The following is a 16,254-nucleotide window of genomic DNA, read 5'->3' as shown; positions in this document are numbered from 1 at the left end:
CTGGATAACTATGGCTGATATGCATTTGAAAGCTGGGGAAATGGAGCTGACTGTATAATAAAGTAATACAAAAATCTAAGAATAAGACTATAGTATTTTAAAGTTAGTTGTTTAAGTCCAGTCAACTGCTGGTAAAATAAATAAAGAAGTTTAATAATAATAATAACAAAGAAGGGCAATTATGCACTTGCACTTACTGATGAATCAGGAAGATGGTCCTCTTCTTGAGAAAAAGAGCTATTAAAAGCTCTAAAAGTTTCACTGTTCTGTTTGTGCTTTTCAATTGTGGCTTGAATGACCTGAAACAAAAATCCCAGCAAAGATAAAAAGAGTCACAAAAGCAGTCTTGGAAAAATTCTCTCATAGGAAACTGATCAGAATTATCATTTTAGTGAACAAACCCTGACATTTGTATAAACAAAAGAGAAACTTTAAAACCTTAATAACTAAGAATGTTATTCTTAACTCACTACTGTTAACTTAAAAACTAAGAATGCTATCAGTCAGTGTTTCTGCAAGTCAGCCTCCTGCAAGAATATACAGCCTAATCTCAAGACCTAGGACTTTTTCCCTTCTTATCTGACAGCATTTGGGGATTGCAGAAAACGGGAATCCATCCAAAGACTATGCGCACTGCACAGAGAGAGCAGGTCAGCAGCAGGACCCCCCAACTGGAGTATTAGATTTCTCCATAAGCCGCTGTGGACTCACACAGCCTTGTTCATTCGGAACCCCAAAGAGATGGTTTCAAAAACAGAAGATGCTGACTGCACAGTGATTTTCACCCATATCATAATGTTTTTTATTAACCTGAATCCATTCCCTCTTCTCCTCTTCTGTCCTGTAAAAACAGAACAAAAATACGTAAGACATTATCACTCTACTTTCAGTAATTTTCAGTAAATCTAATTATTGATATTTTCCATATCTTTATATCTATGAAGATTTAAACTTATATATCCACTATACTACAAACATCACTAATAGATTATTGATCTTAATTTTTACCATACAAAATAAATGCCAAAACCATGTGATTGATCACCTCGATGGAATCTCTAAGCATTACTATCAATATCTTACACATTTAACACAGCAAATTATCATAGCACTTTAATATGGTCTGACTTAGGACCAATAAATTTTCTTACATATGTTAATTAACCATTTCTGCTACCCATTGCCTCGTGGTTTAAAGCTCTGATATACTAGCACAATTAAACCTCCTAGATAAAGATTTATACATAAATATTCACAAACCTTGAAAAACAGAACAAACACCTTACCTGGCTTGCAGTTCCAGTGATCTCTTTTTTCCTGTTATCGAAAACGTATGAGCCACGTTTTGCTTGGCAATTTCTTGGACCTGCAAAAAGAACAAATCAGCTTCTTGTTTGTCTCCATCTTCTTTCAATCAACGACAAAGTGTCCTTTCCATAACTATCTGTCTTGTGATTAAACCCCAAAATCCGTATCACCAACTGTCCCCAAGCAGCAGCAGGAGAAAAAGACTGCTCCTGTCCCTGACAGGTGACAAGTTAAGGCTTTCAATCAGAGTATGTATACAGTCACTACTTTTTACCCATCTTTTGATCACTTCATAATGATAAATCCAAAAAGAGATCCAAAGACAGATTTTATAATTTTTATTATATTTTTGTATGAACATATATTTTTGGCTTCAGGGAAATAAATATAAGCATGAAAAGAGGTGGTGGGGAGGAAAGAGACAAACACAAACCTGCAGTCCTCCAATGTCCATTTTCTCTCGAACACTGAACTTCTGGCCTATCAGCCTCAGTTTTGGCACACAGTATAGCACCATGCTGTTAAACTGTAATAAGGGAAGATGATAAATTTAGTAGGATGGAGCCTGCATTTTAACAGTTTAGGACTTTGGTGCATCTTACTCTTAAATGTAATTCTCCAGGAGACATTTGAGGAGTAGGCTGAAATCACACATCATTACGTGAGGGAAGGGGACAGACAGAAACACTGGCCATTTCCCTCCTCTTCTCTCTTTTGTCTTGGTTGCTCTCTCTGGCACCAACACAACTGCCTCAAAAGCAAACGAGAGCCCTTCTCTCAATATGAACAAGAGCTGGTCATCCTAACCAGCAACACAAGCCAGTGGGCAACGTGCCTCTGTGGGCACTTTGCAGGAATGTCACCTCCAAGGAGCTGTGTGGGAACATCTTGGAGCTGGCAAGCCATCGGTGAGGAATAACACGGGAGGAGGAAGGAACTCCCCAAGGGAAAAGCATCAGGAGAAAACAGCTGCTCAGAGCAAGGAGCAGCAGGGCGCAGAGAGTGAAAGCTGCTTGTATTGAGATCAGGAAGACAGACACGTACCGCTTCACAGAGCAACCTGGGAAATAACGGAGCAACAGAAAACTCACCAGGAATAAATACCTATCCTGTGCTGTGCCGTTTTTGGCTGAAAGTTTCTGAATATGTCCTTCTTTAATGAGTTCATTGGCTGGGTTAACAATATCCTCTTCACCACCAAGTCGCTCGTAGACCTCCAAAAGCTTGTGCATCTTTTCCTGTAAGTGCAAAACCCCCCAGCAATGTACTTTTTCCTTTTCAGGAAAGCATTGTTTCTACTTTAGATTAAGTTCTGTAAACATTAAACTCCCCCCTCCTCCACGCAGTATTCAAATTGATAAAGGTGACCAGTTCATCCACTTGCAGCTGTTACATTAAGTACTGAAGCAGTTCTAACAAATCAAAATAAGAAAGGTACTTTAATCTTGCTACTGAGTAATAGCATTTGGAAAGGTTTGGTTTCCAAACCACAAGCTGGGCTGATATGCTCCAAATGGCACTGTCTGCATATGGTGAGAAAGCGAGAGCAGATGTCTATGCAAGCACACTCAAAAACACACCCCAAAACATCTGTAAATCACACCTGAATCTCCCTATAGATTATTCTGGAATTTCAGGTCTTTGTATACTTTGCATATTGCCATTTGATTTGAAATACTTCATTGTAGATAAACACCACCGTAACTCCTGTCCTAATCTCAATTCCTCTGATCAAAGATTAAAAAAAATAAATAAAATAAACGCACTGCAAAACAAAATGGAAGCGTGTGTGGGGGGAAGACTCAAAACAAGTAAGCAAATCATCTAAGCCCTCAAACTCAGGGGAGTTATCAAGCTACTTTTTACAGAAGAAACTGGGATACTGAGCGCAGACAGCAGTCACAGACTTGAGATGTCTATACGTCTAGGAAAAGCCATCGTGAAAGCCAGATTTGGAAGCAAGCTTTATTTCTTCCAGTTCCACAGAAAGCAGACGTTGCCAGCATCAGTTCCAATCTCCTCTAACACTCTGAGGTTTTGCTACTGCACTTGCTTTTCTCTCGAGCTGGCTCAGTTCTCAGCCCCACGCAGCCGCTCACGCCGTAACATCGAGCTTTGGGCTGGCGCGTGTGCAGACTGAACGCTGCCCCGGTACCTCTCGCACTGCGTCGCTGGGGAGCAACCCCAGCCCATACCAACCCACTGCACCTCTGCTGGGGATGGGCACCTGGAGGTGGCTGCTGGCCAGAGGGAAGCCAGGAGGCCAAATGCAAAATTCTTAATCAGATAGTCTTCCTCAGAGTCTCTGCTCAGTCAAAGCCCATCAGCTACAGAAGACTTCACTGCAATGAGGAGCCCTGATTAGGGACCTCAGGTTCTAATCAGCAATAAATAAGGGGTATAAAATTACCATAGCAGTCTTTCGTATCAGGTTTTTGAGTTGATACCACTATCTTTGTTAGCTCCACTTCCATCCTTTCTTCCAATTCTTCCATTAACAGATAAACACCCATCACAGAAAGCAACCACTGGTTGCCTCACACACCTGGTATCGGTGGAGACACTGAACAAAGGTCCTAACAGAAGAGCTGCTATTTGTGGAGCTGTTGAAGACCTAACAATAGAAACATTTGGACAAAAATATGCTCTTTTCTAGAAAATGCACTAGATTCAAACAGAAATAGACTGTTTCAAAACTGGTTTTCCCTGTGACATTTGAAAATACACAGACGTCAGCTGGTTACTTCGCAATAACAGCAACAGGAAGCAGGGTCTCACGGCGTCCCCACGGGGACTGGAAGTGTGATGGTATGGGCTGCCTGCCAACCCATGAAGAGGAACCAAAACAACTTCCTCTAGTCTGGGGCAGAGTGACGCACAACACTGTTCCCAAATACCTGTGATCTAAAATTATTCAAAATATCAGAGTTCTTAAAAATAAATAAATTAAAAAAATAATAAAAAAAAAAATCCAAGAGGAGGTCCCGTGGAAAGATGGGAGAAAAAAAGAGATACAGGTGGACTGAAGTTAAGATGAAAATATACAGGTACATAAATTACATGCTAACATCCAGGGTAAAAGGCCTCACTAAAAAGAGGGGGAAAAAGTCCAGGTTTTGTGCTTTAAGGTGAAGCCTCCACTGTCTCCAGCTGCCCAGCTTTTGAAGTTCAGGAAGTTTACCAAAGCTACTGACACACATTTTTGTGCATTTAAACCAAACCAAAACAACCCTTAATCCAGCAAAAACTTGCACTAAAAATAATGTGGAAATCTGCAAGGACACCTTATGACCAAATCTAGTGAAAATACTTCCTACATTTTTCAATGAAAAGCAAATAATGATTTTATGAAGACCTTCTTTCTCAAACTACTGCATCCTCAAGAACAAGGAAAGGGAAATTTTGGTCCAGCAAATCATGGTAACCACAAAAGGATCATTTATGGTAAAAGAGATCTAAGATATACAACTTACGTTTAAACCCTATTTGGAAATTCTCTCCACTTTTACTTTAGTGAGACTATGGCAACGAAGAATCATTGGTTGAAGTGAAGATTACAGTTCCATTGCACACTTTCTACTCACCATCTTTCGGATGGCTGCATTGGAATGGTTTGCTGCTGTAGAAATGAGCTCCAGCGATTCTGCAACAAAGGCAGAAACAGTTACATGTAACACATACATACATAGCATTCTCCAGATTATACTGGTTAATAGCACAGTTTTTTTTCATCTCCCTTATCAGTGTTTCTGACAATTGTTACAAAAGCAAGGAGTACATTTTGTCCTGCAAACTAAAAAGAACATTTATAAGCAGTTGCATATACAGTAACTTCTGTATGATTAGCTGGTCCACACATACCTAACCATTTATCTTTCTCTTCTAAAAGTCTAGGGAAATCAAAGTACATAAAGTACATGAGACCAAAAATTTACCTTTCATGACTCAGCCTATTTCTTAAAGTTAATTTAGGTTTCACTTAAGTCTTCACACGCATCTTTGAAGAGCATCTTCCCAAAACCAGGGCTTGTGTGCTTATAGTACTATGACCGCTACTTAAAATTTTTCCAGAGTCACAAACTCCTATAAATCAATAAAAGTCTATTTCTCGTCCTTCTTTGTGTTAGTAGATTCTAACTTATATTTCTTGGAAGCCAATTTTTATTTTACTCCTCCACCTATTGCAAGGATGTTCTCCTCTGTTTGTATTTGGGCATACAATGAATTAAATAAAAATTCCAGACATTTTTCAATACAACTTTCAATGTTTTGCCATTGTTTATCTGCCAAAGCTGCCCTCATTCCCAGAGTGGATATATCAGCCCTTTTCTTCTCTGCTCCAAGAGCACTCAAATTGCTCTGTGCTGAACTGGCAATTACTTTGGTGAGGTCCAATTTCCATTTCTACTACTAGCCCTACATGAGGGTATCCGAACACCTAAAGGAAAAACTCTCCAAGATTTGATTATGTTCATTAGACAGAGAGGAGTGTACATGTACTTTCAGCATCTTTCCTGTCTGGAGACTCTTCTGGGAGTTTCTTTAAATAGTCCTTCAGGAGAAGCTCGTAACGAGGAATCCGCTGCACCGGCTCAAGCATGTGATGCTGCAAGGTCAGGTTTCCACACACCTCCTGTTTCTGTAGCCAAGAGAAAACAAGCACAGTGGGGTTGGGTTTTGTTCCCATCTTTGGTGTTAGACAGAAGGAAAAATAATCACTCATGTACAATCAGAGAAACACAAGAAATCTAAAGCTATCAGAGTTGACAGGTTTCATGTGAACATTCCTCCTGCACCTCTGCCATTTTCAGTAGATAAACAGCGATAGATTTAGTGTGTTTCTTCACGCACTCAACAAAGCTCTTTCCACATGTGGCCGTCCATAGCATTCCCCGCACCCCCAAAAAAAAAAGACAAAATAAAATCACAAACTGCACAGGGATATATTGCTTGCTAGCACTTACTGCACAAATAGCAGCTGCACTGATCACACACTACCTCTGAGGAAGCTGCTGCCTCAAATCCTCTCCTTTCACAGGACCAAGAAATGGAGTAGGTTTGAGATGGACGACATTAAATATTACCCTAATGAGGCACTGAATTGCCTTATTCAAAATGGCACCAAGTATTGCAGTGCACTGATTTTCATGGGAGCTCTATGAGGTAAACTGGTATTTCTGTGTGTGGGGGGGGGGGGTTAGTCGAGAGGGAAAAACACCATAGGAATAATTTACTTGAATATAAAAATAATACTGACAGAACCACAGAATGAAGTTTAGCTGATGCTCCCCCACACTTTCTGATACACTACAAACTTCATTTTCATTCTGTAAACATGGCCTACAGAAGTTCCCATATGGAGGAAAAAAAAAAAAAGAAAAGAAAAGAAAAGAAAGAAAAGACAAATCTAGTACATAAAGTTAACTGCAACTTTTGACAGCACAGAGACAGTCAGATGAGTAGGCTAAGTGCTTTGGGTCAAATCTTTGCCTTATGCAGCTACCTGTGGTCATTTGTACAAGTAGAACATGTTGTGACATTGCTGCTAAAACAGCTTGCAGTGAACTAGTTAGCATATATTTTAATCGTTATCAGTAGGCTTCAGAATTGCATCTCCTAGATGCGTTGCCCGTGTTAGTATCGCTTGTTAAAGTTTTGCTCACAGAACAGCAAAAATACTCATGATCTTGGACAGCTGTGGACTCATTTTGCAGACCAACACCTAACATGAAGCGTTCATTTTGGGAGCTCATGGGTGAAAAGAGACGGCAGAATTTCAGGGAACGCTGATCTCTGTGCCGTAGGGAAAACACAGGTACAACAAGCTGATTTATACTTCAGAAATAAAGGCATGTCAGAGGCTTGATGGCAAGTCAAGACAGCGAAATGGCCATGTTCACAGAAAGCACGAGTTCTTAGTGCTTGTTTTAAAGTGTCCCAGTTCGCTCTGGAGGGCAGCTGCTCCTGTATCTCTTTACTGAGTGGGAACGGGAAGGCTCAGTGCTGACGTTCTCCAGGTGCTGTGGCAGCACAGGATGAACCCAGACACGGAAGATGTGCACGGGGGCCACCGAGCTCTCCACGAGCCACAGGCCATGGGGCCCAGGGCTCCCGGTTCTCCACTTCCCACGAGCAGATGCACTCCGCTGTGCAGAGCCTCAGTGAGAACAGACTAGGTTTAGACAGAGAAAGGTTAAAGAAAGGCCACGTACAGCAAAAGTCTGGTAGGAAAGAAACTTTCCCAGTTCCTGCTCTCTCCTCCGTGCTCCTCCAAGACAGAGCTTCTGTCGGATGCGCCGTGCTGAAAAGCCCTGACCTCTGCTCTCCAGCATGCTGGGGATTACTTGATTCCTGACAGCTGGCTGAGCCCCACAATCCTCCCATTTTGGGCATGCAGCTGTGCTCTCTCCTCAGGTTAACCCTCTCCCTGCCGGCCCTCGCCTCCCAAAGGGCCGTGCAGGCCTTCTCAGCACCTGCAGTGGGATGCTTGGGAGCAAGCTGAGCCAGCTCCCCCCACCCCCTTCAGCTGGCCCAAGGCCCACGGAGAAGAGAGGGAGGGAGATTTTGCACAGGCTCCAGCATAAGCAGCGCTCTCCCTCCTCCTCCATTATAGCTCTTCCTATAATGAGGGCAAACGTATGAAAATCCAAGCTGAGTATCCTTGTGCAGAGCTGGGATCCTCAGGAGCTCTGTGCCACTGCGTGAGCCTCAGCAGAGAAACAGACCAACAACAGGCAGATGAAACCTGAACTACCTCCATCAGATGCTGCAAATGAAATGCCCGTGGTCCAACATACCAACCTCAAGATGAGAATATATTTATTAAAAAAAAAAAGTCACTTAGAATTAGTAAAGAGGAAGATAAAATTAAGAGAGTTCATAAATGGATACGTTCAGTGTCAGAGCAACAGTGAAGGGAGAGGGTATCCTGCATAAGGGAGGGCCAGGAAGGCAGGACAAGGCAGTTCACTAGTGAGAGTCAGCAGTGCCTTAGCAGGACTGTGCCACATGCACCAGTTTTTCTTCCTTCTGCTCTGTAAGTTTCAACAGAAAACACAGTGTAAAGTGAAGCTCTCTCTTACTCTCCCCCAAGAAGAGACCTCGCTCTGGTTTCTTCACATATCAGAATGACAGTAGTGAGTGCATAATAATTTCTGGATAAATGGAATGCAGTCAAAATTAGGGTAAACTATACTGTTACGGCAAGTTTCTCTCACTCTAACTTCTGATTCTCCTCATAAACACGAGTGGGAGAAAAAGCTATCTATCCGAGAATCCATGTCACAAAGAAAAAGAGAAGAAAGGACAGACATTAAATTTTATAGTTTGGTATTAGAGGAATATTATCTTGTAGTTAAACACTACGAAGTACACTAGAAGCAAAATAAAACACAAATAAATAAATGAAGATCTCAGAGCCATATTAAGCCAATTAACAAGATACCTGTATGTTCTGAACAACATCTTTGAAGGGCGAAGACCTCTGCATACATGTGTTCACCATGTCCATTGCCCTGTCAAAGTTCTTCACATATTCTCCATACATCTTCAGAAAAGGAGCCAGTTTCTGTAGGATATCTCCCAGCCGGGGGTTCATGTTCCTATCGAAGACAGACAGGTGAATATAGAAGTCTATGGAAATCAATGCTATTTTAAGAGAGAAAACACAAATGTTGCATTTTCACAACCATTGTTTTTCTCATACACAAGCACTCACACACACATGCAATCAAGATACTTTAGACTAAGTGTAGAGTAAGGTAATCTATACATACAGTAATCTAAATGAAAACTTAAACATTAATTAGACATACACTCTTAAGTCAAGATCACACTAAAATTGACTATGCATTGTTAAAGAAGCATCTACGTCTCTGTTCACTACAAAACACATTGCAAGAAACAGCTTGCTTTTAAAAATGATCTCTTCTACTGTAGCAAAACACTGGAAGACATTTTAGTGCAAAGAAATCACTCAGTTAATCCTGGTATCCTACAGGGGCTAGACACGTATTTGCTTTGAGGCTCTCATGGCTGGAAGCAGAGGTAGCTGGATACCCTCATCTCGCTGAAATGCAAGGTTAGGCAGAGTGCCAGCCCTCCAATATGCCAATTACCCTGGGACTCCGACCTAAGGGGTCCCTGTGGCACCGGGGGCAGGAGGAAAGGGGCTGCAGTCCAGCGTGACCCACTACAACACCTCTCGCAGCCCTGAGCTGGGCTCTCTCCAGAAGACCTGTGGGGTAACTCCAGGCTGACTGTGGCCTCATGCCACTCAGTAGCATCAGGAAATTCAGACAAACCTGGAGACACAAGAGGCTTCCACCAGTAAATGTCACCTACTCAGCCAAATTTGGATTTGCAGGCAAGATTTGCCTTTCTCTGGAGATTTGGGCTTTTATTTAACTTGCACAGAGCAGGAAATGATCACAACAATTTACTGGCTTCAAAACACAAGGATATTGGAATAAGGCTGATGCAGGTACTGGGAAGTTTTACCTCCGTATTGCTCTGGTAAGTGCGGCAACACTGTTCCACCGTTCAGTTCCCTTTTCATCACAACTTTGTATCATCAAAGAGTGGGATAAAGCTTAAATTTGTGCTATAATTTACGTGGGGATTTTCAGAGGATTCCTAGGAGAGTTAGGTAGGCAAATGACAGTGAGAGTTGCACGTCTAAGCCTCTCACACCTCAGTCCCCTTGACAGTGCCAGTCCAAGATTTCTATCCCTTTTTCCTCAGCATAGGATTTTTCCTCCCACAAAACTTGTGACGTGTAGTCTATTTACACTAGATCCCTTTAGGTATTTAGCAACCTCATGGACTCTTCTTACTTCCACTCTCTCTAATCTTCTTCCCCATTTATTACAGCTGTGCCCAGAGATTCAAGTCAGGGTCAACGGTGCTGAGACTTTTATTTACTCCTTCCAGTCACTGATGACCTATGTGAAGAAGGTTGGACTCAGCCAAGAGAGACATAAACACTGATCTTGCCTTCACCACTTAAGGTAGTTAGGAAGGTTAACTTCATTATTTAATATAAAATAAGATGCTTTCCACTGCAGGACAGTCTTTGGAGCCAATATGTCATCTCAAATCATATTTCCTAGATCTACTTGCACCTAGCTTTTCTGTCTAGCATTGCATTTCCTCCTTATTTACAACTTATTACAGTTCCTAAATTTTAACTGGTATATAACTATTATTACTCATTGAAGAAAAACGCCTATTTTCTTAAAGATTATTAATACATATACACTGTAACCAACAATATTCATTATCTTGAAAGACAACCAATTTTAGGGTCAAAACTTGTTTAATGCCGTGGTGTTAAACAGCAACAGAAGTAGCTGCATAACAGACATAAGCAGATTTATAGATACAAAGTCATTGATGTTATATGTCTACATTTTCCATTGGTTGGCTGCTACAATGCTAATTTTAATATTAAATTAAATTTAACATAACCACAACTAAATTCATTAAAGAAAATATAAAACAGAATCTCCTATGAAGTCTCCTATATGATACACAAACTCTAAATTATACTATGATGGTGCATTTTCCGTCCTTGAAAAATAATTGTATTTTTAATACTCCATAGAACTATCTGTAGGGCCCAAACTAAGCAGTTTGCTTCTTTCATAATACTGCAATTCTAGGAGACTGGAAATACAGTCAGAAGACCAGTTCTTGCAATATTTCAGACTGAAAAAATTCACACAAGGTACTCAGAAAATGAATATTCACTTCAATCTTTGTATTCAGGAATGCTTAAGAGATTCCATGCTAACGTATAAAATAACAAGGGAACGGTACAACACGATTAAGAGCTATGCTACAAGACTAGACCTTTTGGTGGCTAGAGTTTCTTAAAAACAGATTTAAAAAATAATTGCAATGACAATTACCCACCATTCTTGTGTAATTCTTGTTTTGAGCTCAGGAAGAAGAAATTGTCCATGGAAACAATAGATGGAAGAAATATTTGAAAAGATGCCTGTTATCACTTCAGATGAAATACCTGCTTCTGACAGCTTAGTGCAAAAAACCTGCATGAGACAACAAGGCAGTAACTTAACATATGTTTAAAAAGAAGCTAAACACACTAGCTTAACACACTAGCTTTAGATTGTAATATTCAAAGCTGACTACATAAGAACAAGGCTACGATTTTCAACTTCTGGTTCTCAGTCCTTGCGGATCACCAAACTGAATACTTGTAGGAGCTTCACAAAACCTAAGTTCCTTGTCAAGTAGGTTTCAATTTACAGCTTATAGGCCTACTCGTCCACGAGAAAAAACTGAGGGGTCTGTAAGTCAAAAAAGACTGAAACTACCGAAGAAATGAAACATCCTGCATTTGGAAGTGTAAGTTGCAATCAGGTCCTGACAAGCACTTAATCATATTTACACAAAGCAAAATAAACCATTTGATTATTTCATTTCTCTGCAGGAAAAATTACATCGTACTGAACAAAAACAGAAGACACTCCATAGATTTCTAAGTTTCTGAAACACTCTCGGCTCATCCAAAGAAAACACTGCAAAATCTTCCATAGAGGCCCTGGTGTTGGAGGGTAAAGGGCACTATGAAAGTTATAGTTTCTAAGAAGATTTCTAGCAAGGAGACAATTTTCCTTTTTTAAAAGCACTTGTATAACAATGTGACTCTCTTTTCTACATCTTTTCTGCACAGTCATGATTTTCTTTAAGATAATTACAGATACACCTGAACTGTATAGATTAACATCAACATTTTTTGCGGAAGAAAATTCAGACTCACTACATCAATTTTACCTTATCCCATGTATAAACATGATGGACAACAAATAAAGAATGTGAGGGGGAACACCCCGCCCACTGTGAGCAACGGCCTGATCCTTGTGGCCCGATCCTAGTAAAACCCACCAAGCCTACTACAATTTACAGAAGAGTCACAGATTTCATTATTTTTCAGTACCCTTGGTGCCCTATGATTTCCTTTCCATTTATGCTCAGGGGAGGAACTGAACACTTACGGTGTCTCTCTTGGGTTGCTGCTTTCCCATTCCTCCTTCCCATGCCCTAACCCTCAGGCTCAGGGCACCTGCCTGCCAAAAGCTTGCCTCCAGGACCCTTGGCACACAACTGCTCTCTAGCCCTGTCAAGCAAGCTGCACCTCCCACCAACAAATTGTGTTTCCACTCCTGCTTCTCTAACACACGCACTCGTCTGGTTTAGTGTTTGGTGGCACTAATTCACACCAAACACACGGGATCCTTGGCGGCCCACGTCAGCAAGGAGTGCTGATGTCAGAACTCCAAGTGCCAGCCAAAACAGGGATTCTGGGTGTCCATGAAAAGGGAACCGGGCTCTCAGACAGAGGATGAACAGAAGACACCATTCTTGCTCACAGAAAGCAAAGCAAAATTTATTCAAAATTGAGTTACCTGGTCCAATAGATGAAGTCTTTTAACATATGCTTCTTCTGTATGGAGCAGTTCATTTGCAATGTTGAACAGCTTTTGGGGCTCTGTACACTGAAAAAACAAATTACATATAACACAATTAATCTATACCTACAGACTTAACTTTTGTCAACCATTACCTTTTCCATTTCCTCAGGGGGCCAAATTCCTTGCCAACACAGAAGCCTGAAGTGAATAAAGTTAATACACATCGAAATCTGTTCCGTGTTTCTTTTCAAAGGATGTGCTTGCTCCAGAGACATTTTTAAAGCTGTTTTCTGAAAGACCTATCACTAGTGCAATTACTGGCTGGCCAGGATGCCACTTTAATTCTTCGTGGATTTTTTATGAAGAACCAGAAACACCCTCCAAATCTGGAAATATACCTAGCCTGTATTTTTTGGTAACTAAGGCACTAGACTACAAATGAACTGTTGTTTGTTTTTAATTCAAGTCTTATGACAACAAACCCAACACAAATGAGAAAAGACCACTTGCTCATGTATTTCACTCCATGGCCAGTATGGCATTGCTAGATACATAACACTTGTAGCAATGTAAGTATTTTATGCAGTTTTAAACTCCCACCAATTCCTCAAAAAGAATTTTCAGTATCAGTGAAATCTTTCATTATATTAATTAAAAAAAGAGGCTGAAGCAAAAACTTGAAGGCAGTTGCAAAGTCTCAACTTTATTCACTTTTTATCCAAAAGCTATACAGATTCTCAGCTCTAACTACTTAAAAATACTCATATTAGTATGATACAGGCTTTAGCTTTTGATAAACTCCATATGTCCTTGTAAAGGTCTAGACTTTAAACTCCATGCTTACAATCAAACCAAAATTAGTTTCCAGAATTGAGGACTGGTTGGTTGTTTTTTTAGGAAAAGAAACATCTGAAAATGGCATCAAGCATGATCAAATGTATGGAAATTTTACTGGGCTGGGTCTGGAAAAAAAGAGAATTGAGAGGAAGATAAGAGAACAGTAAATGCTTAGTGGAACAGAGTATCAACGGGGTGCAATTATTCACTGTCTCCTCCATGGAAAAACTAAACAGCATAAACTAAAATTATCATGGTCCTGCTTTAAGACCAGGAGATACTTCCTTATGCAACGTGTTACTGCACTGTGGAACCCTTAAACACATGAGCCAGCACATGGTGAAAAGTTCCCACTGGTTCAAAAAAACCTACTGGACAAATTCATGGAATGAAAAACCAGCTGAAGACTATTAAATGCAAACACACCATTTGTGGTGTGTTCACCAGGTTCAGGAGGCACCTGAGGCCCTTGGCACTAGTGCCAATGAAGCACCAACACCACCTGTCCCCATGCGCTTGTTAGGACTCGGGGCAGGCATCTCTATAGACACACACCGCCGGCCACCACCAGAGACGGCAGCCTGGCCGGGGCAGGCTGCTCGGGAGCAGGAGATGAAAGCACATGCACACGAGGGAAGACTCCGAGTTACTCATTGCTGGGCTTCAAATCAACTGTAACCACCAAGGGTAAAAAACCTGTTCAAAGAAATGGAAAAAAAAAACCTCACAAAAAACATTTACACTGGTAATTAAAAAAGATAGAATATTACTAAGGCAAGAAAATACTAGCGAAAATACAGAATGCTAATAGTATAAATGGGTGTTTTGCCCTGTATAGGTGAACGTTCTGTTCTCGTTATCCATCTGAAAAATAGATGAGGCATTTCAGAAACAGATCAGAGAAAAAATGATGAAAATAATTACGTGTGGAACAATTTCCCTAAAGAAGAAGTTAATTACAATGGGCAATTTTAAGAGAAGATAAGTAAGAGTGGACATAACTTCTGCACACAATCTATTTCATTGCTAGCAAAAGTCATTAAGCGCTCTCTTCAACCTTCAATGTAATTTTGATTATAAACAACACTGAAAGTAAACAAATAAAAAAATACAATCAGATAAACAGCAATACAAGTGAAAAACCTCAAAGAATTTTAAAAGTCAGCCATGTATTCAAATAAACCAGAACCTCAGTTACCTTACATAAAGGTACCACAGTTACCTTAGCATAAGGTATCTGGATTCTGCGAATTAAGTATTCATTGAAGAAAGGCAAATGGATTTTCCTGGATTTGAAAGGGGGCTAATCTTCCTTACTGTAAAGCAATTCCTCTCTTCTTCTGCAGCATGAACTTGGAGGCAGACAACCATTCCATGAAGAAACTTTTGAAATGTACTCTATCTACTCCTGTTATTAAAATTATTTCAAGCACACTCAATTTTTCTTTTAAGTTACTTTAACATCCTGCTCCATTCATCCATATGATATGTATGAAGAGAAAAAAAAATCACAGTACAATAATGCTATGAACTTGTTATGGGGAAAAACAACATATTACAGCTTATAATGAAATACACTGCTGGCCATTCAAATTCCAGGAACTACAAGGCTCTCCTCACAGAGAAAGAATTTATTTGCCAACTGTGTTGAGCGTAGAAACGAGTGTCTGAATGAAAAGCACTGATGTAATCAGAGTGGCATGCCAGCCACCAAGAACATCCTTTGATTTGCTTGAATTCACAATGTGAAAAATAATTATTTTCGACCAAATACATTTGTTCTGAAAAGTAAACCTTTACATAGCACAGGCACTTTTAACCTCCTGACCCTTACCATCTGCAACTCAGTTTATATTTCCAAAAAAGTTGCTGACATCTGGTTAAATAGCAAACAGCGGCTGAACAGAATTTTAGCTCGAGTTCAGCATAACATTTTAAAGACAGTCTCTACTTTCAGCTGCTGTTTTTGCTGGTGACAGAGATAAGCATGTTTTTCAAACTTATCTGCAGCATGTTCACCTTTCCATTGACACAAGATTTTAGAACTAATGTTTGATACAACAGATTAAATGTTACAGATAGTCCAGTTCTTCCAGTCTTCTGCATTTTGCACCATAGAAAGACAGATTTAACAAAGCCTGAGCTGTACACCATGAAATACCTTCCCCAGGGAACTGGAATATGTGCATAAAGATTTTTTTTTTTTTTTAAAAAGTGAATTCAGATGTGGATTATATTCCTTATGTAACGGTCTTAGGTAAGTCTCTGTTCACATTTGCTCACATAACTAGAGCCCAAGGAACCTTATCTCAATGAAGCAAGCATGATCAGTCTAATATTTTGGCAACAAAAGTAGATGGGAAAAATCAAAGCATCAGGAGCACGTGCAGCCAGGTCACTCGGCCATCGGTGTTGTTTGAAAGTGAGAAAACAGGACAAGGAATCAAGAAGATGCTGTGGGCCACACGCTGGCACGGCAGCGCACAGACAGATTGCTCCCACCCCTCCCAAACGTTCAGACAGGTTGTACGGATGAGCTGAACAGGATTTTCCACAACGCCCACACCAGAGCTGCTCGGCTGCGTCGGTAACCCGGAGACGCAGCGTGCCCACCTTTAGGAGATCTGGGAGGGAAGGTGTTGTCTAAGCAGCGAGTACTACTGACGCTGGA

General features: G+C 40.5%; 1 protein-coding gene across 2 annotated transcripts in view; it reads right to left on the bottom strand.

Moving 5' to 3' along the window:
* The window catches only part of FGD3 (FYVE, RhoGEF and PH domain containing 3), a 111,054-nt gene that overhangs the window by 22,509 nt on the left and 72,291 nt on the right, over positions 1-16,254 (bottom strand). For both annotated transcript variants that reach the window (XM_062585651.1, XM_062585652.1), the window contains exons 5-14: positions 12,741-12,830; positions 11,224-11,360; positions 8,753-8,909; positions 5,809-5,947; positions 4,893-4,951; positions 2,400-2,546; positions 1,742-1,834; positions 1,287-1,366; positions 811-841; positions 198-299 (exon numbers count right to left, since the gene is read on the bottom strand). In XM_062585651.1, the coding sequence (XP_062441635.1) occupies positions 198-299; positions 811-841; positions 1,287-1,366; positions 1,742-1,834; positions 2,400-2,546; positions 4,893-4,951; positions 5,809-5,947; positions 8,753-8,909; positions 11,224-11,360; positions 12,741-12,830 (1,035 nt within the window). The remainder of the gene's footprint in view (positions 1-197; positions 300-810; positions 842-1,286; positions 1,367-1,741; positions 1,835-2,399; positions 2,547-4,892; positions 4,952-5,808; positions 5,948-8,752; positions 8,910-11,223; positions 11,361-12,740; positions 12,831-16,254) is intronic.

Source organism: Rhea pennata, chromosome 12 (assembly GCF_028389875.1).
Source record: "Rhea pennata isolate bPtePen1 chromosome 12, bPtePen1.pri, whole genome shotgun sequence".
Classification (NCBI taxonomy): Eukaryota; Metazoa; Chordata; class Aves; order Rheiformes; family Rheidae; genus Rhea; species Rhea pennata.
Note: the sequence above shows the minus strand (reverse complement) of the source record. Positions and strands in the feature narration are given on the sequence as shown.